This window comes from Pteronotus mesoamericanus, unplaced genomic scaffold (genome assembly GCF_021234165.1).
Source record: "Pteronotus mesoamericanus isolate MK-2021 breed Mesoamerican mustached bat unplaced genomic scaffold, CSHL_Meso_final scaffold_85, whole genome shotgun sequence".
NCBI classification, from domain to species: Eukaryota; Metazoa; Chordata; class Mammalia; order Chiroptera; family Mormoopidae; genus Pteronotus; species Pteronotus mesoamericanus.
The window spans coordinates 45,976,491-46,004,201 of record NW_026555329.1 but is presented as its reverse complement, the minus strand read 5'-3'; the positions used below and the strand labels follow the sequence as shown (position 1 = coordinate 46,004,201).

At 37.9% G+C, this 27,711-nt stretch overlaps 1 protein-coding gene across 1 annotated transcript in view; it reads left to right on the top strand.

Annotated features, from left to right (window-relative positions):
* The window catches only part of GLI3 (GLI family zinc finger 3), a 290,930-nt gene that overhangs the window by 190,624 nt on the left and 72,595 nt on the right, over nt 1-27,711 (top strand). The window contains exons 5-7 of the mRNA XM_054564330.1: nt 7,635-7,840; nt 11,413-11,559; nt 16,018-16,219. Of these exons, the coding sequence (XP_054420305.1) occupies nt 7,635-7,840; nt 11,413-11,559; nt 16,018-16,219 (555 nt within the window). The remainder of the gene's footprint in view (nt 1-7,634; nt 7,841-11,412; nt 11,560-16,017; nt 16,220-27,711) is intronic.

Sequence of the window (27,711 nt, the reverse complement as noted above, 5' to 3'; positions counted from 1 at the left end):
TAGATATGTGATTGTTTCCTATTTTAATGTGAATGAATAATGATACTCTGAATATTCTCGTACATTGTGGCACATGTTCATACATTATTGTTGGGCATATAACAGAGAAAGGAATTGCTGGATCATAGGTTATGCATCTGTCCAAATAGTTAATGCCCAACTATTTTCTAAAGAGGTTATGGCAGCTTACACTCACATTGTTTGAGAGTTCGTATTGCTGCAAATCCTCAACACTTATCAGTCTTTCTAATTTTAGCCATTCCAGTGGATGTTTAATGATAACTCATTGTGACTTTAATTTGTACTGCAATGATAAATGATGTTTATGTACAGTTTGTTAAATGATATTAGAAAAACCTTTTACTATTAAAAGCAAAAGTATAATTCAAAATGTACTTTTATTTTGACTATATTAGAAGAGCATAATGCCTGAAAAAGTGCTGGAACTAATATGTTAATATACTGATATTGATTCAATCTGGATAGCCTGGATATAGGGAATGGCTGTTTATTTTAAATCTCTTAACTTTTTCATTCATGGTTATAAACTCCTTTTATATTCAGACATAAATATAAAATAAAAATAAAGAAGTCATTAAAAATCTCTTGAAAAGATGTTTCATCGTTAAAACAAATATTTTTTCCTCTCTTTTTTTCTTTTTTGTTTTTTATTCAAGAATGCAGTCATAGCCCTTAAATCCTCTGTGTAAAAAAATATTCAGCACCTTAGTGTTAGTATGTATATTAAGCAATATTTTAATCTTCACCTTTAGTAGTCACTTCTATACAAATTATATGTGCATTTTATAGCACAGTTTACATTCCATATTTTTCATAACCAAAATGTATCCTGGAAGCTTCCTATTCATGTGTTTTGACCGTGCTGCTCATCAGATAAAATTTGCTCTTATACACTCCTTATAGATGTATACCTTTCACCCCATTTGACTATAAACTCTTGGAGAGCAGAGACTAAGTGACTATACATTATTACTTGAAATCCCCCAAGTGCTGAAATCGTAATGTGTTCTTAATAAGTGGATTTTCAATTAAAATGTCTGTTCAATAAATATATCCTTGAAATATTCATCTGTTTAGTTAGTTATACATGTAATTTTTAAAATAGGAAATCCAGCATGATAACTTTATAAAAACCCTAATTCAAAATTCATGAAAAACATAATTTAGCCACAAAGATGATACAAATGGGATTTAAAACTGAACCAGCTTATCAGTTAGGGTCTTAGCAGTTTACAAAAGTGGATATTTACAGAGAAGTGAACAATGTTAAAAGCTCCAAAAGTGATCCTAAAGCCCAGCCCTCAGAACTAGCAAAAGTTGAAAGAGGTTACTATCTCTAACCTGAAGGTGCAAACAAATTGATTCACTGATGGCTGGATCCGAGGAAGAGGAGTCATGCTTCTGGAATGGTGGCCATGGAAAGAGGAATGCCACTAGCAGATCTCTAGCTAAGGAGGTTAAGTTACGGGAATAAATATCCCTGATTGCTCTTCTCTCCACAGCCAACTCCTGCCAGTGATTCTCATTAGCAGAATTCAGAGGAAAAATGGGCCAGCTGATTTAGACCCTAAAGACCAGCTTTTCTGTGCATGCCGTGGTTCCCAGGTGAAGGATGGTAAATAGAAAATAACTGTCACAACCCTCTGTAGTTTAAGGGTCACATGATGATTCTGGGGCAAAGGTTATCAGGAAGTTCACCTTGAATGGAGGAAAAGATGAAGTCCAGGATTCTGCAGATATCCTACAGTGCTCATTTTAGTGTATTAGCTGTGGACATTTTAGTTGTTTCCTACACTGTATGGAAAGCAAATTTCTTATTATAAACTTTGGTTTATTAAAACTGTGACTATTGAATAATTTATTAGTCGGTTAAAAATACATTATAAGGGATAACTCCCTTTGTTCTCTGTTAGGCCAGTGCTTGAATATGAAGAGTGTCTACTTGTTATGGAAAGAACAAAGTTAAACAGAAAATAAATTTGTTATATTAAAAAAAAACATCTTATTCTTTGGGTAGTTGGAGCCCTCGTGAAAATACACCAGGGGTATTGTGTACATTTCCAGCATTCTAAGCAACATGAAAGCAAGTCATAATAATCCAGTATACAAACCTTGTTTAATGCTCTTATAATGAGTCATGCAAGTGATTAAATACTGTGATTTTAATCTTGACATTTTAGTAACCCAATAAGATAGATGAAAAGGCAGTAACAAATTAGATTATTTAATCATATTTCATTCTAACTAAGAAGGTATTCTCTGCAATGTGTTTTTGTTTTGAAGTTCATCATAGCATAATGTTAAAAATGCTCTAATAAGATCCTCTACTCTTTTTTTCATAATCTATTTTCATGATCTTTTAAAAAAATCTCAAGTTAAATTATCTCCTCAAACAAACACACAATTTCATATTGCTTTGTTGTCTTGTGGGAAAACATCAACATAATCCACACCTTCTTTTCTGAAATTATACTTCATTTTGCAACATGGGAACAAATGACGGCCACTCATTAGGTCTTTTTGGCCTTGGAAAGACGATAAATGGGTGAGAGCAATATAAGGGATATTAACCCCGAGTGGGCATGCAGGTTCCACACGCATGAGCCAAGATGCAGAGGCTAATCCTCGTGTTTGTGCCCTGGTAGCCCAGACAACCGTCTACAGCTGGGGCATCTTTGGTCCCAGACTAAAGTTAGTATGACTTAGTTTAGAGGGTCACAGTCATATCTCTGTACTCTTTGGCTACAACATAAAAGGCATGGAATCTCTGTACTTGGAAGAGTTCTATGTTTCACAGTTCTTTCCAGCATGCTTCTTGTTTTGGTTTTTCTCTCCATAGTTTGTGTTGTCTTTCAGTGATTGAGCCTTGTCCAGCCCCAAAACACAGAAAGGAAAGCTATAGGCAGAGGAGATCATGAGAGGCCAATAGCAATCCTCAAATTATGTACCTTCTAAAAATATAAACCAGGAAAGAGACACCTATATATATTTTTTCTGATACCTTTGTAATCCTCAAATGAAGGTTTTTTAGCAAGCTTGACAAATATTTACCAGGTCAAGCTTATGTAGAATATTTTGTGGCTGTCTTCCCCGCAACTTTCACCTAGTTTTCCTACAGTAGAATTCACCCCTCGGGTCACAATTTCGAATGGCTCTCGTGCATAGCAATAAACACACATTTGCCTTTTAAATTTAAGGGGATTTTAACCTTCTCTCTCAAATTTGCTTTATAGTGAAAAAAATTGACTAATGATCTAGCTTCTAGGAATTTTGCAGTAGGTGATGTTAAAGCAGCTTTATCGAAAAACTATAATTTAGATATATTTACATCCATGGAGCCATTAGAGTTCAAGGTTGGGTGCTGACCTTTGGTGGCTTAGAAACTCATTTATTTTTTCAGGTTGCAGCACTAGAAGAATGTCAGGCTTAGCCAGTTCGCAAGAACCTGATATGGAAACAGAATTAATCAGTGATCAACTTGTAGTGAGAAACCAAGCAGCAAGGAAACTGAAATACCATATGGACACCTGTTTGCTAAGTTTAGAAACACACATACATTTGAAAGTTTTGCTGGATAGTTTTCACAACCCCCAAGGATATCAGCAACTATCAGTGTTTACTGAGTGCCCAGTGTCAGTCATTGATAGCAGCCCTGTAAGGGGACTATTATTGTTCCATATTGTGTTATCAGGGAACTTCTGCTTAGTGACACAGTCAGTGATGCCTAAATTCAAATCCAATTCCTTCAAAACTCTTGTTCCTAGTGCCTGTTCTTTTTTTTTCTTTAATCCTCATCTAAGGATATGCTTTTTTGTCCCTCCAAAGAGATAAAGAGGGGGAGGGGGTGACAGAGGGAGATAAATATTGATATCAGAGAGAAACATGTTATCAGTTGCTTCTCACATACTCCCTGAGCAAGGACCAAACCCATAACCTAGCCATGTGCCCTGACTAGGAATTGAACCTGTGTGTGACCTTTTGGTTTACGGGACAATGCTCCTACCAACTCAGCAACACTGGCCAGGCCCTGAGTTTCTGTTCCTTTTTCTTCCCCCCGCAGCTTCTCAAGTATTTATTCTTTTTCCTGGGTTCACTGCAGTATTTTTCTGCTGACTCTCAGGAGAAGGGACTTGCAGTCCACATCATAGGAGAAGGTGCCACTCTACATTTGAGGGCTGAGGGAACCCTTCGTGGACACAGCAGAATCAAATCGCCAACAGGGATTGTTAGGGTTCTTGTCATTCAGGTTTGCTGAGAAAAGGGGCCCACATTCCAGACTGGGGATCTTGGTCTCTGACAAAGGCGGGAGCAGAGTGGGCCAGAGATGGCAGAGGAGAAACTGGGGAAGGAGGTTTTGGGGAGAGAAGGGAGATGGTAGCTGGCAGGATCCTGGTGCCGACCCACTCCCCATGTGTCAGCAGCCATCCTGCTCAGTGAGTTTCTTTTCTTAATGTGGTTTTACAATATTACTAAAGAGGGTGCCTGGGATATCCAAGGAAGTGCTTCAGAAGCACTGTTAAGTTGGGGACTAAAGGATAAAGTTAGCTTTGCAAAGAAGGTTCCAATATTTCAGTGCTTGAAAAATCATACAGTATGCTGTATATGCCATCCCTAATATGCATTTGTGTGTCTAGTTCTGTATAAATATACGTCTATTATATATGTGTATAGATTAGGAGTTGAGTATATTAGTATAGTGTATGATATATATAAAAAAATAAGTAACACTATTGGATACCAGGCTTTGTATGTGAGACTTTACTCGTATTCACTTGCCAAAACCCCTACAAAGTAGGTATCTTCCCTGTTGGATCCTTAAGGACAACAAGAGAGTAGGTATGATGACTGAGGTTGCACAGCTGCCATCCACATCAGTTCCCCTTCAGAACCCAGGCCCTTCATGGTACCACTTCTTTAGTGGTCTGTGTCAGCTATCTCCAGAAGTCCTTATGACCCCTTACTGGGTAACCCATACTAAACATTTTGCTGTTCATATCCTGGGGATGGTGGACCTTGAACCAGATGGTTTCTTCCTTTAGGGCAGTTGATTAACTTACATACAGCTCTCTTATTTGCGTTCCTGTCTGAAAGCAGGTCTTACCACCTTATTTCTAGAACTAGATGACCCAATATCTCTTCATCATCTCTTTGGAAGTGGCATGTGTGATTATGACATTCCCAGAGTGGGTGAAGTTGCCTGACTTTATCTCCAAGAGGCATCTACCCTCTTCTCTGGTGTTGCTTCTTACTGGTGTTTCTGCCAGTGAACATGTGACCAGGTTTTGACTCCTAATGACGGCTCTTTTAATAGTTATCTTTAGTCTTCTTGTGGAAACAGGTCAAATGAGAGTGAAGGCCTGGGTGCAGACATCCGACATCCACAGATTCGAGAAAACTGTCAGCTATCTCCTGGCTTCCTTGCTTCTTTGGGTAATGACTGACCAATTCCAACTTCTATAATTTTTTTTTAAGATTCTATTTTATTTACTTTTAGAGAGAGGAGAAGGGAGAGAGAGAGAATTTTCATCCTGTTCTAGATGCTGATTTTTTTTCCCATGCATGATTCTCCAAAATGGACGTTAGGCCTCTAAGAAAATTTTTACTACCCTTCTTAATTCTGGAATTTGAGAAAAATAACAGGTTTCAATTTTTGTATAAACTGGAAAAAAAAATCAAGTACAAAGTGCTATTGCTTTCACTGATTTTTAGTTCATATTGTTCAGACCCATTTTGTAGTGGATCACAAAAGCTTACCTATGAGATACCAGCTCGTGGATTTCTTGAAATGTCTACTTTCTACATTTTTGCTACACTGGTCTCTCATCATGTATCTGCAAATAAGTTTACACCTTGTAGTAATTATTTTTAAATCAGGTTGGAAGGTTGATTTTCCTTTCTGGTAGAAAAGAATGAATGATTTGGAACATCCCCTGTGCTCTAATGTAGCAACATATTTAAATAGAGCTTAGAATTTATCTAGTAGCACAGAGCTAACTTGATTTGCAGTAAAGAGCTAAAATAGGATACACTATTAGGTTATCCTGATTTTATTTAAAATATAAGTAATTTTACTAATTTCTGAGTGAGTATGGAAAGCCTTCAGTTGTTTTATGAAGAAAGCTATGTTCTGATTCTGAGTTTTCACTCTTCCCACATGTAAATTTAGAAAACTGGATTTTTCTTTTTATTTCACCAAAAGTGGCATCTGAATAACAAATAAAAACTTTTTTTTTTAGTTCAAAATGAAAAAAGAATAAGGAGTAAGCAAGAAAATCCCTCCCATCCCACCCCCATACTTCAACCTCTTTTATTTTCTACTGAGAGAAAATTCATAATCTGATTTTTGGTTTCATTTATCTCAGTGCCAGTGCTGTGTACTTACTTGGTGGAGCTAGCATCTTCCAAGGTTGTATTCTGACAAGGAGATGGGGCTTAGGGCCTGGCTGTCAGTATGCGCTTGCTTTGAGAGGGAAGATGAGAAAATATATTTCCCTTCTCTTTCATTTACTCTCAAAGCCAGTGGCATAGGAGGTATTTGCTATTTTCAGTAGACCTGTCACTATCTTGGCTTCTCCTTTTTATGGCCTTGCCCTCCATGAATGAGAAAATGAAGAGTGCAAGTGTTTAGCCTGTCAATGGCCAGTTCAGTGGATTATCCACACAAAGCGATTTCTATGTGAGAGGGAACAAGGTACTGAGGAGCATTGCACAGACTGGCCATTCTAGAAATGCCTGCCCCAGGGGCTTCAGGGGTGCCTGTGGGGGAGTACCAGGAGGGGATTGGCAGCAAGATGTGTTTGAGAATTTATTTTCATCAGCTTAAAGTGTACAGTCTACTTTAGCTCACTATAACCAAGAATGAGCTTGATCAAAACCTCATTCTTTGCCAACTTTCTAACCCCAGGAGCACTTAGTGATTGATTGTCCACTGAACTTGACTGATCAGGATGTCATGTGAAACATGAGTGTGAGAGGAAGCTATTCTTATTGATGCCTTTCAGAGAGAAGGAGTTGCCTTCAACAAAGTGAGACACAGATCTATAAAACTGGTTTTACTCATACTGCAAGACTTATTGTAAAGCTCAAGCATGGATATATAGAGTGTCTGATTTCCCATTTTTTACAGACTTTTGCAATTAGTCACCTTTCCTATTTTGGGGCAGCTTTGCCATGTGCATGCTCAGACTTCCAGTCTAGACAAATTTGCTTTCTTTTCTTTTAATGCAGCACCATGAATGGTGAGAGGTAAGTTTTTAATGGTGAATTAATGTTCAGGTCAAATGGAAAATATGAACTCAAAAACTACTTTAAACTCAGATACCTGTTGTTTAGACTTTCTTATAATCAGGAAAGCCAAAGGCAGACCTTTATTTTTCTATATTCAGAGTGTCATAAAATCTCTGAAAGGTCAATTTTTTTTGGCAAATAATTTTATAGTAGTGTTCTACCTGCCTTATGTCAACGTGATTTTAAGGTACTAAAACTATATATGCCTGATATTTTTCCCCCAGGGCACTTTGAGTTCACTTAAGCTCTTATTTTTTTCACAACCTCTGCCTATGGTGATACTTGTTTCAAGCATATCTCTTGTATCTGGTTTTCTTTTTACCTAGGCCTTCTGCTTTATCTAGTAGCCCAACATATTCGGACCTGCCCTTCATTAGGATCTCCCCACACCGGAACCCTGCTGCAGCTTCTGAGTCCCCCTTCAGCCCTCCACATCCCTACATCAACCCTTACATGGACTATATCCGGTCTCTGCACAGCAGCCCATCCCTCTCTATGATCTCTGCAGCCCGGGGGCTGAGTCCCACAGATGGTAAGTCTCAGACCAACCAATTCTGCTTCCACACATCACACCACCTTCTCTGTCTACCTCAGCTGGGACATGGTGTCAAGTAGCTCTGATGTTTATTGTTTCCCATGTGCTAAACACTGTATCAAATGCTTTAAGCGTATGCTTTCATTCCAACATAGGGACATCTCCATGGGGTGCAGTTATAATCTCCATTTTCAGGTAAAGATAGCAGTGTGCAGAGGGGCCAGATAATTTGCATTCTGGTCCATTGGCTAGTAAGTGACAAAGGTAGAACTCAAAGCCATATCTCACTTATGCTAAATCCTTGCTCTTATTCACTGATTTGTTCTGTGAGTTTTAGACTGACTCCATAGCCATTCATACATACAGTGTACGTGTGTGACTGATGCCTTTTGCTCACTGGTTGATTTATACTTATCTGTCCTGCCTGTTTGAGAGGCACATTTCTACAGCTGTGTCATTAGAGTGGTTTTTCTCAAACTCCAGTGTGCATATGGATACATTGATGCGTTAGTAAAATGTGATTTTGTGTGGGGTAGGTCCAGGAGGGGCCTGAGATTTTGCACTTCTGAAAATCTCTCAGATAATGTCAGTGCTGCTGGTTCGTGGTCCACACTCTGAACAGCAAGATCTTAAGAGGACTTGATGGTTCAGACCTGTTGCTGAATGTGCCCTCTATCCTTGATCATGCCAAACAGAAACTAGAAGAGGAAAGTGGTGGGAAAACAAATGAACCTTGGCCTTAACTCTGTAATACCTGATGCTCATTTTAGGCTCTCACGTATCAAATTCTGATTGGTTCTATTAGCCTCCTAATTAATTACTTTTACATGACTCGTTTTAATTGGAGTTGTGTATTCTGCAATTGTCAAGTTCTAAACCATTACTTTGATTCAGGAAGAACATTTCCCACTGCATACACACATATACAGTCTCATTTACCCACAATTGCCAGAACCTGAATTAAGGTCCAGAATTGCATAAGCCTTATTGATTGCAGATAGTAGGTTATGAGTTCTCTGCAGCAGGTCACAAATCACTGATGCTTGTTTCAGAGCACAGAGCAACACCATGCAGTCTATCTCACTGAGCAGTGTTTGAAGTGGCCCTGCACTGACCCCATTCTCAATGTAGACCACTTTCTGAGGTTGGCTGTGCCTGGTGGGAATAGTGTGTGGGAAAGCAGCTTGAGGTTGCTCAGTAAACATCTACTTAGTTGTACTTCCAGGAGTAGCAGTGCATCAGGAACAGCTACCAATTTGTTGAAAGGCACCTAAAGAGAATAAGTTTTGCCATTTGGACAGGATTCACATTTTTTCTTTCAGTTTATTGAGATATAATTGACATAAACACTATATAATTTTAAGGTATATAGCATAATGACTTACATATTTTGTGAAATGATTAGCATAGTAAGTTTAATTATATAGATACAAAAAAGAAAAAAAGTATTTTTCCCCTGTGATGAGAAACTTTAGAATTTACTCTTAGCAACTTTCAAATATACCATATAGCAGTGTTAACTATATTCATCTTGTTGTGCATTCTGTCTCCAGTTCTTATTTATCTTACAGCTGAAAGTTAATAAGATTCACATTTTAAAAATAAAACTGTCAAGAAAGTCATATGCAAGTTAATTCTTCTTCTTGAGATTTGGTTTTAGAATGGGAAGAATGGAGACCCACCTCCATGGAGTACTTTGGAGCTAATGGAAGTAACTAACAAGGAGGACAGAGGGAGAAAGGGATAAGGGTGGTCAGCTAACAATGGACTTGAAATTGTGCCTGGCTTGCTGAAATTTAGTTGATCCACTAGAATGTGAGACCTCTGGTTAAAGCATCTTATCTTCTGCTACCCATAGTATTTCATGATTAGTATAAGACATTTTTTGATCTGTTGTTGTACCTTCATCCTCTTGCCTCAAGAGGCCAATAATAACCCATCGAATAAAGTTAAGTCCCTAATATTACTGTCTTGTGGTCTAAGAGTTTTTAATATACATCTCTGTCTTCGTAATGTATAAAAATTCTGTGGGCACACAAGTAAAACACAAAGTTATTGCTAGAATGCCAGCTTTTCTACATAGTTAATGGCAAAACTAACTTTTATTGATGGAATGCTATGGTCTATTAAGCACTTTAAATGCATCATTGCATTCATTGCTCCCAACACCGTCATGGAGCAGTAAGAGGTAGACCTGGCATTTGTATCCAGATCTTCATGAATCTGGAGACCACCCTCAGAACCTCTGCAGTATTCTGCCAGTTTTGCACATAAATTAGCAGGTGGAAACCAATTATTATCCCACTCTTATAGAGCTCACTCTTGCCAGTAAATTGCTCCAGATTGGTAGGTATATTTTCCTTGTTGATTTTGTAATGAAAAAAAAAAAGCTTTTAAATTATGGAATACAAAATTGTAGCTTCAAACCTAGTTGTTGTTATTAAAGCTGTGCTGACTTTTCCACCTGTAAGTTCTGCATCCTCCATGTTTTGAGAGCTGACTCAGACACTCCTGGCAGAAAGCTGAGAGAAGTATGTTAACCATGTATGGAGAGAAATCATAGTTGTTTAAGGTGTCAGCTACTATAAAGAATGTGAATATGCAGTGATTTTATATAAGAAATAATTTTATTTTGTAAGGCAGACATGGGAATGAGTTATGTACATGCATGCATTTTAATCATTTTAAATTCTTAGCGATTTCTTTAAACTGGGGGGTACAAAAATAATCTTTCTCCCACATTTTAAGTTCTTGTGGCTGGGCTAATAATTAATATGAGACAGATTAACAGGAGAAAATGCCCCTAATTTATAAAAATATGAGACCTGAAGACACATTTGAGGTCTATGTGCCATTCTGGAAAGAGTGGAGTGAGACAGGGATCTGGGGTTTCAAAGAGACAGTAGGCAACTTACAGGTAGATGGAAAGAGGTAAACCAATACTTGATAGGCCACCTAGTCACAACTGGACAAAGAAGGATGTCCAAAAAACAGGCTTTTTTAGATTTTACTGTATCTGCTACAGTTAATTTATATTATGATGCTAAATGATGCTCCCTTTAAAAAAAGTTTCAATTGCAAGTTGACATTCATATTATTTTGTATTAGTTTTAGATGTTCAGCATAGTGGTCAGACAATTAAGTAATTTACAAAATGATTCCACGATAAGTCTAGTACCCAGATACATTCTCCTTTTGAGCATGTTTTTCTTTCTGAATTCCTTTAGGCATGTAAGGAAGAGTGTGAAAATTCTTTCTGAGTCTTCTGTTTTTTAATAACCAGCTTAAAATCAGTATTCCACAATGTATATTTTGGGGTGGCAAAATTTTATCCCTTCAAAACTAACCTCAAATATTTTATAATGTAATCCATTTTTTCTATTCTTTTCCCTTCAGTTTTATTTTCAAATAAAAGATATTTGGTAGACTTAAGTGAAAGCACAATTTGAGTTAAAGGACTTTTACTAGAATGAGCCAGAAAAGGAATATTTGATGTGGGCTGCATAACAAATGGACTTTGTTGATCTTCTTTTAACCAGTAACCATACTTTTCTTGTCTTCTCTTCTAGCGCCACATGCTGGAGTCAGCCCAGCAGAGTACTATCATCAGATGGCTCTGTTAGCTGGCCAGCGCAGCCCCTATGCAGACATCATTCCATCAGCTGCCACCACTGGCGCTGGGGCCATCCACATGGAGTATCTTCATGCCATGGACAGTAAGTGGTGGGGCTATTTTTTGTAGGAGTGGCCGATGCTAACTCATGAAATGGAGAGGAAGATGCAAAGATTAGGTAATTGTTTAATTTTACAAACCAGAGGAAGAGGAGGAACCACCAATACTTGGTGCTCTGCTTCCCTTGGTTTTCTAGGAAGCTGCCACAGATTTGGGCATCGTGGGACTCCCTGTTTAGCTTGGGAACAAATGGAAGGTGCAGCTGATTATAATTTGGCAGATAAACAAAACTATCCTGCCTTGATTGCCTTGATAACAAAATAAGGAAACATGTTTGAGTACATGAATATATTTTGCCTAGTCATTCTTTGGTTTTAAAGATTTTATGCCCTAAAAATTAATTTTAAAAAAAGACCTGTATTTGGTTTGACTTTTTTAAAATTTGATTTCTTTTGTCTCATATGTTTTCTTACATTAAAAATTATATTTCACTAAGACCTTTTACCTAGGAAAAATAAAAGCCATTTTCAAATTAGAAGACGACTGTTTTTGGTGCAAATAGTGGAAGAAAATAGGATCATTTGATGCATTTAATATCAGTTATTTTTGGGTCCTTCAAGGCTTTGATGATTCCTTTGGGTCACTTATGAGGACACATAGGCAAATGAGGCTATGATTATTACTTTCCAGAACATCCAAGAGTTCTCAGTGACATAGATTCTTTGAGCCCACATCCATCTGTCAGGTGCCAGGAAGTGACGTGGAAACATCATCCATTGTGTACATCAATGAAAGCCACTACCCTTTGAATATGTCAATGACATGACTTTGAGTAGGGCATGAGCTTGAGATTTTATTTGTTTGTTTTTCCTAGTAGCAGTGATTAACTTGTGCTTTTCCATCTGTAGTCTATTTGTATTCTTTTGTGAAAAGGGTATATATTTATCAACTCTCTGGCACTAGTTAGTAATTCAGTCCGTAGGTCTGGAGAAGGTTCACACAGGGTAGGATCTACAGCTTCAGTCTTACTTTCATCAAGTAATGTAGCCATATTACACAGTAACAGAAGCTCGCAGTGGTTTCCATTGGGGAGTTCATTACCACATATAAAGTGGGGAAAAAAAAGTATTATATGTTCTGCAGGGCCTTTGTTGTTCTGCTCTGTAGAGTGGAAAGGTTAAATTTCAGATTCATCGTAAACACATTTCAATTAGGGATTGTTGAAAACTTAGTTTGGTGTTATTATGCAAATTAGTTATTTAAAATCTTCAAATAATTAAAATAAGACAGAATCCTTGGAAGGTCATCCCTTATTACCTTCTTTATTTGATGAGAATATGTTTAGTCAGGCAATGGTGGTTTTTATCTAAATAAAGGATGAAGCTACCCTTTTACTTTGTAAAAACTAATTAAAGGAACTTTAATTCGCCTAAGTATATGGTAAATTGATTGCCATTATGTAGGAATTTAGATGTCCTATCATTCATCATATAAAAGGAAACCTCCTTTTTCTTTGTCAAAATTTTTTATTAGAATGAAGAAACAAAACAATTAACAAAGCCAAATTGAAGATATCTGCATTGGAACAATAAGAATGCGTGAGCTTGTATTTTGAAAGGGAACAGTTTTTTCAGTGAAGACCTGGACCACTTCTCTTTGAGCTGTTTTGAAAATGCTTACTTTGTCCTCTTCCCTCAACAGAGGATTCCAAATCACTGTCCCACAATGCTAACTTTTATCTTTCTTTGCTTGATTATTAGGGGATTCAGAAAAGTATCATTTGGAAAGTGCATAAACTATTATGTTCTTTCTCTCTAAAATAATTGAAATAGCATTTGGTTAAATGGCACATAAGAAGTATACATGGAATTTAGGGGATTTTTCCAATAGTGAAGTAAAACAGTTTTAAATACTGCATTGGATGCACACCTGTAGTAAGAGAGCAAACTGGGAGCTAGCTGGCTGCTCTGGCCCGTTGTTACAAATCTGGACTCCTCATTTGGCAAAAACCACAGTAAACTGGTTTTAGATGAGCATTTGATTTTAAATGTGTCAACAATGGTGTATCTGGGTTCCAGCCAACTTTGGGATAGGGTATTTCTGTGTTGCACATTAGAATTGAATATGTTTTATATCTCTAATTCTACCTTTTGAGATTCAAGATTTAAAAGACAGGAGAACAAGTAATATAATCCCTATAAGGAATATGCTAGAGATGAGGGCACCTGAAACCACATGGTTTCTATTAGTGAAAACTGACTTAAACAAGTGCCTGTCTTGGAGGGAAAAACAGAGGAGCTGGACCAGTCAGTTCAAGTGCAACCTGAGGGTCCATGGAGGAATGAAGTGAAGCCCCTGTGTTTGTCTTTGGGTGATGTGAGGAAAATATAAGGTCACTAGTGTTTTATAGCATCAGATGGCCTCCTTAGCTAGTTAGTGATTTAAAAAATTAAAGGTGTTGCAGGGATCAGGTCTTTCTAGAATGTCCTATTAATTCTAACTCTGCCAGTGATCCCTGGGGCCCAGTGAGTCCCACTGAAAAGGGTTGTTGTTGAGGATTATATGGAAGTCAACCATAAGTCTGGTTTGTCCTTGGAATCATTTGGAAGTGGAATGTATTTCTTCCTTGAAAAACTTGTATGATGAAATTAGCCTCCTGTAGTGATTAAATGTGAAACTTTTATGTGTAAGGCAGATTCCATAATAAAAGTAGGGTACTAATTCAAACACTAAAAGATGTGTACATAGTTGGGATTGCTACTGTTGTGTTTTTTTGTTTGTTTGTTTGTTTTTTTACTAACATGCCCTTAAACAGGTAATGAAACTATTCTAGATGAAGAAACTCAATTTTAAATGTGTCCAAAAGAAAAATTTGAGTAGGTAGCATATTTGTCATTCATACTGGATTTTTAGCTTTATACATGGATTGTACTAACTTACTAAGTTCCAGTTTGCGATTTACTTTTTATTAACTATAAAGTATATCTCTATTTCTATAATATTATCTATAGAGTCTTTATATTCATCTATTTCATTTTGTTAAATTAAAACATGACAGATTTTAGTCTTTTATCAAGGTCCTTCTCTAATGAAGAAAATACTACCAATAGATTTTTCTGGATACCAAGTGCCTAGACTTTTTATATAAAGAAGGCTTACCTTTTACTTCAGTTTTCTGGGTACCATAAAATTGTCATATTCCTGTAAGGAAGTATATATACCCATGCTATGACATAGGAACCCTCCATTATTACTTAAAAGGAATCATGTTTTATTTGCCTTTATCTACTAGGGTTATGTTCTCATTCTTTCAATAAACTTTAGTTGGATGACATTGTAATGTAAATATAACCTTAAGAAAGGCAGGAGTCACAGTGATAACTCTGCCCTGAAATTCAAATCTCTAATGTCTACTGAGTTGAAGGCAAATGGGCATTTATTTTTTTAACTCTCCAGTTAAGAAGTGTTGTGTTAAGTTGGCATGCATTTAAGTTGTGAGTTGTTAACTTCCAGGTTAGAACTTCATTGGTAGAATCTTCTTGAAGGTGAAAAATTCTAATAAATATAGAGAAGTAATTAACTAATAAGTCCAGAGGATTAAAATAGTCTTATCAAATCTCATTATAATACTTGCAGGGTTTTTTTCTTCCCCACCTTGGAGAATCTATAAACAAACTATATCTGGATTATAAATGTTTTTTGGGACTTACATTGTTAGGCTATGGAGAATTTAGGTTAGGGTTCCTCACTTTTGGCACTCTTAGAGTCAGATAGTTTTTCATCGTGGGGGTGGGGTCTGCCCCACACATTGCAGGGTGTTCAAGCAGCATCTCTGCCCTCTACCCACTAGATATAAGTAGCACCCATGAGGTGTGATAACCAAAATGTCTCCACATGTTGTCACATGTCCCCTGGGGAAAATATTGCCCCCCCATCTGAGAACCATTAATTTGGATAATGTATATAGGAGTTGTTTTAATAAAGCTTTAAGTATAAAATGAATCAGATAACTACAGAAATTGGTGGGAAATGAGTGCATAACCAAGCTGAATTTTTTATCTTAGGAGGCTTTAATTCATTTTTCCTTTGGCTCATTGCCTTAAAGTGGTATTTGTTGGGGTGGGGAGGGTGGTGTGTTGTGTAACTGTGGGAGCCACTGTCTTTGTTGTTTGTGGTGAATTAATGATTGGGAATATCTAAGCAGCCATCAGAGTCATAAATCACTAGAAATGAGAGGGATAACACATAAAAGTCTTTCCCTTTTGTTTAGCAATTTATCATTTTGCCTGCACATTAACAAACAGAGTTCCCCTGAGGTAAGCCCCTGGAAGATAAATATTTCTCCCTAATTTCCTCAATTGTAGCCAGTAGATCACAAGTGGGAGGAGAGTCGCTTGTCATTGCAAGTTGCCACTTCTTATCCTTCATTTCTTCCATACAGGCGAGTAGTAATAAATAACAGGTACTGCAGGTATTCAGGTTCTGTTTTGTTTATTAACAGGCACCAGGTTCCCCAGCCCCAGGCTGTCAGCCAGGCCAAACCGAAAACGTACACTGTCCATATCACCACTATCCGATCATAGCTTTGACCTTCAGACCATGATAAGGACGTCTCCCAACTCCTTGGTCACAATTCTCAATAATTCACGCAGCAGCTCTTCAGCAAGTGGCTCCTATGGTCACTTATCTGCAAGTGCAATCAGGTACGTATTTTCCCAAAGCTGTTGTATGTTTCTTTAGTAAAATGCCAGCTCTGGACTGCACCTGGATTTGCTATACTGACTATGAGGAAGAATACAGTAAAATGACACTGGGCCTAACCCAGAATGCAGATCAAATATCACTACACTAAATTTCAGATCCAATTATTGGGCCCAATTTTTTTTTTTTTGCAGGCTTTAGTCAGTAGCCCATATATAGAAATAGTAGTTACTCAGTTATGATGAAATTTACTTCATAGAAACAGTGAGTATGGCAACTCTTTTTATCCTAGCCCCTCTTACTCATAGTTCTCAGAGGAAAAACTGACTTCATACCTGGTTGTGCAACACATGCAAGAACAAGAGCCAAAAGCAAAAGACCAGGCATGGTATAGTTTCATACCTGTTACTACTGGGGAAAAGCATGTACTGTGGGGAAGAAAGAAAAGGTAACAGCAGGGTCTTTAGTCTAATGGAAAATAAATGTGGATGATACTGGAAGGCATATCTATCACAGGAAATCCAGGAAAAAAAATATTTTTAGTTGTACTAACATACCATATTTACTAAAAATGATGAATAATATTGTTTCTTCCACAGTGTTATCAATTGCAATTTTGATTCTTTTCTTGTTCAATTATCAGCAGTGCTCCTTGGCAGGCAAGTTAGTGTTTAAATATTGTAAATCCCCATTTTTATATAATGTCATTTTCTGCAACATTCCTTTGTTCTTTTAATATGGTCAATGAAATGTAGAAACAAAGTTGGAGCAAAGCAAATAACTCTGCTTATGTGATAGCAGTCAGTAGATAGGAAGGGGTCCTGGATATTTTCATAATTAGCCACGATAGTCACAAATGTATCTTTGGAGTCGAGGGTATCTGTAGTTAGATTCCAGCTTTTCTACCAACCATCTCTGCAAACCTGGCTCAGTGGTCAGCCCTCTGAAGTTGTCCACACTTGTAAACTAAAGACAAGATACCCATTGTATGGAAAAGGGCCATGTTTGATTAAAGCTGGTGTGGATTTGCAATTCCAGGATGAAGACCCCTACCCATGGGCAAAGCCTCAGGAGAACTGACCCTGGATGATATATCCAAGAGATGAGTTACCATGGCCTGGTTGTGCTACCCCCATGATCATCCTAAGTCTGGCTCTGAGACAGTATACCCACCTCAGAACTGTGACCTGGCTGTTCTGCACTCCTGACAAATATTCATGGGGTCATAGGTTGCCACTGACCATATAATTATTGTGTCGCTTGACTAGAAGCCACAGTATCAAAGTGCTAGAAATGTGGCATATGATGATATTCACACAGTCACTCTGAGCTAGCGTTTCTTGTGCTTCTTGTCAGTTTTTCTTCCCTCTTTCCCTCTGTCCAGCTGTCTAGATTTCTACAGCATCTAAAGGATTTAGATTAAAATACAGTGTGCACAATACAGCGCTGTCTTTATTTTTACCCCAGTGTCTCACTGGCTTCTTGATCGACTTACTTTTGCCCAGGTAATCTAGTACCAGTACTTGAAAGATGTCAGTATACTGCCTTGATTTCACTTTGTGTGAACTTCATTTCTTCCTTTATTTTTTTGTCATACTAAATGAGTTCTCTGAGCATCCTTATCAGCACTGTTTTGCACTCTGCTCTGATAGATTGGTTATCTCCATTTTATTTAGTTCTTTGGGGTTTTGTTTGGTTCTTTCTTTTGGACCATATTTCTTTGCCTCCTCAATTTGGCAGCCTGCCTGTGTTTGTTTCTGTGTATTAGGTGAAACTGCTTTTACTTCCTGTCTTAGTAGTGTGGCCTGTGTAGCAAAGGCAACTGTAAATTGTGTGGGGTGGAGTTTTGGTAATTGCCAGGGTAGGACAACCTGCTTCACTGCCCCACAGCTCCACTTGAGGGGAGATGGGCAGAGAGAAGATGATGCCACTGCCTGGCCTCCAGAGGTCCAACTGGTGCTCACCCATTTCTAGTCACCTCACTCACTCCCCATATGTGACTGGCGCCCTTCTAGGTACTGCCTTGGCGTTTGCATACATTCTAAGTCCATGTGGGCCCTTGATGCAGTAAAAATCTGAAAGTTTCTTCCACCACCCCACTCCCCACTGGTTTTTACAGCCAGAGGTAATGGGGGTTTATCTTCCTAGTGCTGGAACTCTGAGCTGTGCAGTATTGGCCTGGGGCTGGGCTCACTCATGCCCAGGGTACTCCTCCCAATTTTTTTTCAGCCACATGTGAATGTGGGACTGTCCATTCCACTGCTGCCACCACTTCTCTGCACTATACCACCTCTCCACCTGTTTTCACAACTCCACCCCTCCTATCCATCTGGATGAATGTGGCTTCTTTAAATCCTTGGTTACCAGACTTCCACACAGCTTGATTTTCTGATGGTCCTGGCTATTACTTGTTTATCACATCTGATTGTAATTCTTTCTATGGTTGTGCGAAGAGGTGAAGCTATGCCTCCATCTTGACAGGAGTCTAGGAAGGTTACACAAAGTGAAATAAAAAATATACAAGGAACCAACAGTAAAAGGAAGGAAGCTGGGATTCAAATCAATGATTTGGAACAAAAGGAAGCAATAAACATTCCACCAAGATGGAAAGAAAGAACAAAAATTCAAAGAAATGAGGAGACACTTAGGAACTTCTGAGACAGCTTTAAATACCAATATCCAAATCATAGGGTACCAGAAAGAGAAAAGGAAGAGCAAGAAATCGGTGAGTTATTTGAAGAAATAATGAAAGAAAATGTCCCTAATTTTGTGGAGGAAATAGACATAAGTCCAGGAAGTTCAAGAGTCCCAAACACTTTAGATCCAAAGAGGACCACACCAAGACACATTTTAATTAAAATGCCAAAGATAAAGGGAACATCTTAAAAGCAGCAAGAAAAAAGCAGAGAGTTATTTACACAGGAGTTCCCATAAGATTATCAGCTGATTTCTCAAAAGAAAATTGACAGGCAAGAAAGGACTGGCAAGAAGCATTCAAAGTCATGAAAGGCAGGGACCTACAACCTAGATTACTCTATCCAGCAAAGCTATCATTTAGAATGGAAGGACAGATAAAGTGCTTTACAGACAAGGTAAAGAAAAAAGAATTCACCATTACCAAAACATTATTACATGAAATGTTAAAGAGACTTATTTAAGAAAAACAAGAAAATTAAAACTATGAACATTAAAATGACGACAAACTCAGAACAGTCAACAACTGAATCTAAGAAACAAAAACAAACTAAGCAAACTTCTAGAACAGGAATAGCATCATAGGTATGGAGATCATTTGGAGGGTTATCAGGTGGGAGGGTGACATGGAGAAGTGGGGGGAAGGTGCAGGGATTAAGAAGCATAATTAGTTAATACAGAATAGATGAGGGGAAGGGTGTCAAAAATAGTATAAGAAAGGGAGACACGAAAGAACTTAAGTGCACAATTCATAGACAGGAACTCAGGGGGGATTGCTGGATAGAAGCATGTACCAGGCAGAGGAGAGCAAAGGGGGAAAATTAGGACAACTGTAACAGCATTATCAATAAAATATACTAAAGAAAAACCTATACTGACTTGAAATTATCATTGTCCCCTGACTCCAAGGTGCTACAAGAGTCCTTGTTATTGTCATTAGAGCTGGAATAAGAGGTCCTGAGGACCTTGTTGCAGTCAGGAGACCTGGGCCATCACAAACTCCTGTTCTTTTGTGCCTTCAGCTCTTTTCCATCTATCTTTCCTCTTGCAGTGTGACCTGTCTTTCTTTAGTACACATGTAATGTGTGTTAGGTTAATATGTAGGTTTTAATGTTTATAAGGTAGGACACATAATCCAAGAAGAGGAGAGCTTGCTATATAATATAATAATTATTATCAGCACTGCTTGCCAGTCCTTTAGCTAGAGAAATGTTAGTGCTTTGCTTCCCCTGTTTTAAGTTTCATTTTGTGAAATCTAAAAACTGTATTAAGGATGAATTGGTAAGTAGCAGGATGAGTGAAATGTCCACTCAGGATGTACTTAAGTTCTGCTATGTACCAAGAAACACAGAAGACCTGAGGCACTCTCAGTTTTTGTCTTGCAGAGGTTTTAGAAAGCAGAGTGTTGTTCTTGTTCTACCCATCAACTCAATGGGTCTTTGCAAGAGGAAGTTGACAAAGGTCATGCCTGATAGGCATTAGTATCCAGCACTCCAATACCTTGCTTTTTAATTTACCCCAAACACATTTGCCTTTCATATGTACGTGTTTTCTAATATCTAGTCTGCTTCTGGTATTAGCAATGCATAGTGTAATGATGACAGTTAAGTGTCTAAAGATGTTATTGAATGTTTAAGGACACACATTGAGTTTTCTGAAAAATGTCATGGCCATTTCCTTCATATTTGTGTATTGTTACTTTCTAAGAGTTTAATAATACCATTTACCACTATTTGAAATTCCTGTGTTTACTTATTCATCATGTAATTTACTATATGCTTCCACCTCTGAAACATAGTACCAGGAGGCTGAGAACTGTGTATGTCTTGTTCATGACCACACTCTGCGCATCACAAAGTTTGCACCCTTGACACCACTCAACAAATATTTCTTAAATAAATCAAGGAGCTCTTTAATTAGTAATTAGAATTGTAATCACCTTTATTAAAGGAATTTTTATATGATAGATGAGTAATTATGGTTTTCAGAAAGTTATAGTGTACAAAGAACATATATAAAGGACCCATGGTAATGGATAACAGGGTGCAGACTGACTGAGGGAGCTGGGGCAGGGAGTGGGCAGGGCAGAGGAGAGCAATGAGGGAGAAGTTTGGACAACTGTAATTGAACAACAATTTTAAAAAGAAGAAAGTTACATTCTATATGAGTAGTATATTAATATGTCCATATGTTGATAATTATACAGAAGTGAAAGGATGGATGCAACATAAAGGGATAAAGAAATGTCTAATTTAAGTTTATGTATGATTCTTGTGTTAAATATATACTTAATAATTCAGACAGCTATAAAAATGCCATAGAAACCAAGTCTTTTTTCCATAAAAACCCATTGGCATAGTAAAACAAGTACTTGGTTACTGTGGAACTTTGGTTCTCAAACTTAATTCATTCCAGAAGTCTGTTAGAGAACCAAATTGTTCAAGATGGGAGATGTTTGAGAACAGAGGTTTGACTCTATGTCATTTTCAAACACATTGTCTAAATGTAGATCATGAGTCTTTTTTCATGTCATAACTGAAATGATAATTCTAAACACATAACTCCATTCACTTGGAAATGATATAAACTTTAAACTATTAAAGCCTCAAACTTTAACTCCTCTGTCAGCCTAAAGACACCCACAGATGAGTTGTTCAAGATGAGATGATTCACATTTATCAAATACAACATGTAATCCCCATTCTGTATGGTTAAAGCTAACATAAATAGACAATTAATGGCATTATATTACAAATAATTTTCTCTCTGATAATACCTACCCCAAGAAATTGAGCTGCCATTGGAAGAGGTGTTTCAAATGGCACTCATTTGCCTATCGCCTTCTGGCAAACAAATACATAGAATGAAAAAATGAGTAACACACACATATAACCCACCAATTACAGCTTTCTTGCTTTCATTTTAATGGCTAAAATGAAGACGGTTTCATATCCTTAGTCGTTTTTGGTCTGGCATGGCCAGGAGAGATATCTCAATGAAAGTGAGAATTGGGTGCACAGAACTACAACATCAGAAGTTATTACGGTTTCTGTTGTCAGCACTGATGAGTTCTGCCTGGTTAGCAGAGGGCAGGTTGTGTTTTCCACTTTGTGCAGCATCAGCCCTTTCTGACAGCAGGAGTAAAGATGTATCTGGCAGGTCCATTGCGACTTCCTGAGGCAGAGTAGGAACCAGCTTGGCCTCCATAGCAGCTTGGCTCTGCACTGTTGCTGGGGTCAACACATTGTTTATGTTGGTGAAACGATGCAAAAATGAGTTGGATGGGAAATACCAAGTAATAGAGGGATACAGTGCCACATCACCAGTGTCCTCAAAAACTCTCTGATTGCATCTTCTAAGAATTAGGAGACACCTTCTCTCCCCCCAGCATCAGTGTAAGTAATTAATATTAACTAAGAAAGATAGAGTTCATTTACTCTCAGATGTGGTCATTGGTTTTATGTAGTACTTCATTTAATCAATTACTTATTCATTCTCCAAGTACTTAACTGCATATTAATCTATGTGCTAGTCACTGTGCTGGTCATGGGGACTACAAAAATAAGTGAGAGACATGACCGATGTCATCACGGAACTCACATAAGGCAAAAGCTTCTAAGCAGATACAAATGAATGAGTGGAGCGGATGATGTGCTGAATGGGTAGTTTGGTTGTTGAGAGGCTGTCAGCAGCCCAGGGCTCCAGATGGCAGTAAACATAGGGAAGTGTTTACCTGTGCCAGAATACAAGTTTGTAGGTGAGGAAGGGTCAGGTTATACACTGTGTCCTGGACCACAGATCCAGGAACTGTAGGCTGAATTGCTGTAGGGATAAAAAAGCCGATGATGAAGGAGGTTATTGGGCTGAAACAAAGGCACTCAGCTACTTGAGGGGTCGAACCTGGTAAGTCTAACTTTGAACTTCCTCTTTCTGTGCCTCAAGTAGGAGGCACAACTAAGAGAATTGGTGGGATGCACCATTTATAATAGAGAAATAATATCTGCTGATATTGTTGAAAATTTGGTTATGCTTATATTGATATATTTTTCTAACCAGTGCTTTGAGCCAAGTATCATTGGGGAGTGTGTCACTGTTCTTCATAGTTCTGGAGGTTTTTTCTGTTTGGCAAGTACCTTTTAAAGCCTTTAGAACACTTTGATCATATAAAGCCTAATGTATTTCTGCCTACAGCATTATTCAAAAAAGTGTGTGTTCCTCACTGTAAACATTGGGGGTCACACATACTCATTTTGTGAGTATATGGGCCTTTATTTGTGTGCTCATTACTACTTTTGAGGCTGCTGAATTTTCTAGTAAATGTGCCCTGGAAGCTTTTATGGATGCCAGTGGAAATTTTATTTCTTTTTCCTTTCAAATACAAGTGCCTGCACGTTAAATGTGTCCCCTAACCTATCCATGCACAAATAATAACAGCTATTGGCCCATTTTCTGCAAAACTGGAAAGAACTTTGAATGGTGTTTTCACTCTGAATGGCAGTGGTTATGCAGTAAATTACACAGCTCTAACCAGAAAGCAGATGACCTTGTTAGTACAACAGCCACCAAGTTGGTTTATTTTTATTTTAGAGAGAGGGGAAGGAGGAGAGAAAGAGAAATGGTGACTGATTGCCTTCCGCAAGCACCCCAACCGTCGGCAGAACCTGCAACTCAGGCATGTGCCCGAACTGAAAATTGAATTGATGACCTTTAGCTTTGCGGGATGATGCCCAACCAACTGAGCCACACCAACCAGGGCTCACAATGTTGGTTTATATTAGTACTTCTTCTCCCCCTTCCTCTCTCGCCTCTTGAAGTCAGTCTCTCAAATTGCAGGATTCTTATGTTATTACAGTATTGATTGTTGCCTAATTTCACCTGAAATACTGGTTTCATGAGCAGCAGTTGGGAGAGATATGAGATACTGAAAAGTAAATCTTGGCATTAGATCCTTCAGCATCCAGAAAATGGACTTTTACTGCAGCATGAACAGTTTTAAAAATTCACATCTGAATGAAATTTAACAACCAGGGCAACTGAAAAAATGAACATCTTTATAGATAGAGTTGATTTTACATTTAAAATAAGACATTTTTTATGAATTTAGAGAAGCCACACTATTTACTCTTCCCATTGGGAGAGAGATGCCACCTTTGTGATAGGGGCCTTCCCAGTACCACTTACTTTTGGCTCTACGGTGGTTTAGCTCTTGGGCCTGGCCAGCTCTGGGTCAGTCCCCACTGACCCTGCCCCATGTCATGTTGGGGTTCCTGAGGTGAACCTGGAAACTGAGGAGCCTTTCTGCTGAAGCAAATATAAACAAAATATGTGGAGGAGTATTCAGTTGCCACAGCCTCCCTCATCCTGTATATTGAACATTAACACAAAGGCACCCTGGCACTGCAGTTCTGTCGAAGAGAGATTTCCATGGCAACTCTAAAGAAAAACTGTTACTTTAGAGAAGGGTTAAAATGCCATGTGGATTGAAGTCATTAGACAAAATTGAAACTTTTACCTTTAAGTATGCAGTGGCTAGGTGACCAGCTTCTTGCCATTTTTCTTACCGTTCCTCAATCTTTTCTTTCACTTTTATTTGAAAACAGATTGTTTAATATTGTAATCAACTGTTTATCCTTTCAAAATAAAGGACTGCAGCGGCTAAATTATGCTGCTGTATTTCTTGTACATTAAGTTATCCAGCATAGTCCTACATTCCTTACCCCCCATAACATATAGAATTCCTAAAGTGTTTTTAAAAAACACATTATGGGCTTGTCCCATATGCTATTTTAATTACATTTTATCTCTGACTTGAATCTAAATGAGTTTGAAGTGCCTGTGCACATGGAGGGAGTTTGAATAAATGTTTAATTATTTTCTACAACATGAACTTTTAAGTGTCCCCACTTATATATCATTCCAGGAATTAAATATGAATTTTATCTACAGATTGATGACAAGAGTTTCCGTTCAAATGTTGACTGACATCACTTCTGTGGTTTGAAAAAAATAATGTTCTTTATAGAAATCAAACATTTATAGATTTCAAAAGTTTTATGTATTGATATTAATTAGTATATAACTTTCCAGATACAAATTATTGTTTTACTCTTTGGAAATTTAAATGGGATATATAGAAAGTACTCAGTTAAAACTTGCTGAATTAATGTAATATGTGGATTTTATGACATTTATTTTAGTTGCTTAGCGTCCTTCCTTTCTACTTATACTCCACATTTTAACCAAATTGGGTATAGTTGTTGAGATTCCCAGACAGAGGACTTCCAGGCAAGTGAAGTGCTACTGTGCTTTTTTTAACTTGGATATTAAGACAAGGCCCAGTTTGCCACATTTGACCACATTTTGCAAAGGGTATTGACAAAACTTTACATCTAATTTTTGATAAAGAATTTTTAAAAAATTAAAACTTTTCTTAAAGATTCAGGCTTTAGGAATTTGAATTTTAAATCTTTGGAAATAGAAGAACTGGTTCCCACTCAGACAATGGTTTTTTGATCATTTTTAACTAAGCTATAGGCTGAATTTACAGGTGATGTGACTGTGAATAATTACTTAGATGTGCTCAGAATTTTGTCCCTGTGTCACTGCAGACAGTGGAATGCCTCTTGAAGGTATTTTATCAAACAAAAATCAGTGACCATAAATCTACTCTGATGGATACAAGTTGTATTTGGTGTTGAGGACACCGCCTGGACACATTATAATCAGGAATCTCAAATACATATTTTTTTCAGTCTTTAGAAAAATAAAGGGTAAAATAACATCTGCATTAATTTATTCTGGCTTTATAAATGTTGTCCTGGAAGAGTGCTTTTCAAAAATGTTTCACAAGGAACACTAGTGTCAAAAGCTCCTCCAGATACTGCTGCACATTGGAGTGGGACATTAGAAGTACATATTTGCATATTAACAGTTCTACACTCAGGAATGTTGAACCCTCATTCCTCAGACTTTTATGACTTTGCCACCTCTTTATCTTTTTTTCCCTAAAACTTACTTTTGGATTGTTATCTCAGGAGGCCTGTGACCATGTTAGCTCATTGCTTAGGAATATCTGGGCCACCTGATACTTTCTTTCTAGAGATCTTACCGACTAAATATAGATTAACAGTTCTAAGTCACATTGTTATCAATGTTTGTCTTTTTAAAAATATCGCATTTTTCATGTAGTCATGTAGAAAATAAGTGAAAGCTATAAAATATTTTTAATTGTACTTTATAGAATGTTGAGTGAAGAGAATTTAGGAATCAGGATGTAAAATTAAGCTCTGTTTAAGTGACCCATAAGAAAGAATAGGGTAAGCAGAAATGTAAAGGCTTGGGGTAATAAAGCTCAGGTAGACCAAGCTTTAGACTAGACTTGGTCCTTTTTTAGAGGAGACAGAAGAGATTTGTAAAAATTTTCAACAGTATTGATACTTTATATTTCTAGGAAATTATGGAATAAACCTATGAACTATTTAGGAAGGTTTTTTAGGGTTTCTAAAGGTACAATTTACTTTGTAAAAATTCTGACCTCTGTAATCAACAAAATCTTTTAGCAGCTGCTGAAGTTCTATAGAAAGCAGTGAATGTAGACACAAGCTTTGTTTATGTCATACTGTTTTGCAGACATGCCAAACTGTAGTGTTCAGAGGAAAACATGCTTTTCTTTGTAAAACTACTCTGAGTGTGGTAAACAATAATGGCTTCCAAAAATGTCCATGTCTTAACCCCTGGAACCCATGAATATGTACCTCACATGGCAAAAGAAATTTTGTGGTTGTGATTAAGTTAGGAATTTTGAGATGAAGAGGTTATTCTGGGTTATTCAGGTGACCCTAATGAAATCACAAGGGTCCTTATAATAGTGAGGTGGGAGATGAGAGTCAGGGTGAGAGGAGAAGGGGGACAGGAGCCCATGATGCCAGCAGCCTGCAGGAGCTGGAAGAGGCACAGTGCCTAGAGAGAGAGACTCCAGAGGAACACAGCCTTGTGCACCTGTTTGGGACTCTGACCACCGGAGCTGTGAGATATTGAGTGTGTGTTGTTTTAAGCCACTAAATTTGTGGTAATTTGTTTCAGCAGCAAAGAGATATTAATACACTATGGAAGTGATTCAGTCACTCATTGTCACAAAAGTGTCTGCCATGTGCCAGGCAGTGTTCCAGGCACCAGGGATCAGCAGGGAATAGGGCAGAACAGGGCCCAGTTCACCAAGACCTTACTACATTCTAGAAGGTGAGATAGAATATTAGTTCAGACAGTGCCGAATGCTGTGGTGAGAATAAAATTGTCAATAGAAAATGATTGGGCAAGGTGCTGCAAAGGGGCTCATTTTGATTGGGGGCAGGCATTGGTGTCAGCTGACCTATCTTCCTGAGGAGGTGACATTTAAGCTACTGCCGCAGTAATAAAGTGGAAGCAGCCATGCTGAGTTTTGGAAGGATACAAGCACTGGTATGCAGAGACTCACAAGGCAGAGCTCCTTAGGATGACAGCTCACCACCACTTAAGAGTCACAGAGCAGAAGGTGGCAGCTCAGATTCCCTGGTCCCCCACTGGCAGCAAGTCCTATCAAGGTTCTTTGCATGCATGTGGGAGAGGGGACATCCTTGGGTAGTGCCCAGTCATTGCCCATCCTCTGCTATTTCCTTGCAAAACTTGGTCAGAACTTCACAGGCTGCTCTGAGAGCAAGAGGAGCCTTGGCTCTCACATCTATGCGCCAATGCTGTGACAAAGTTAAGGATGTCTCTTCTGTCATCACATTCTAAGTAGCCTTTGTAATCTGAAGCACCTCGA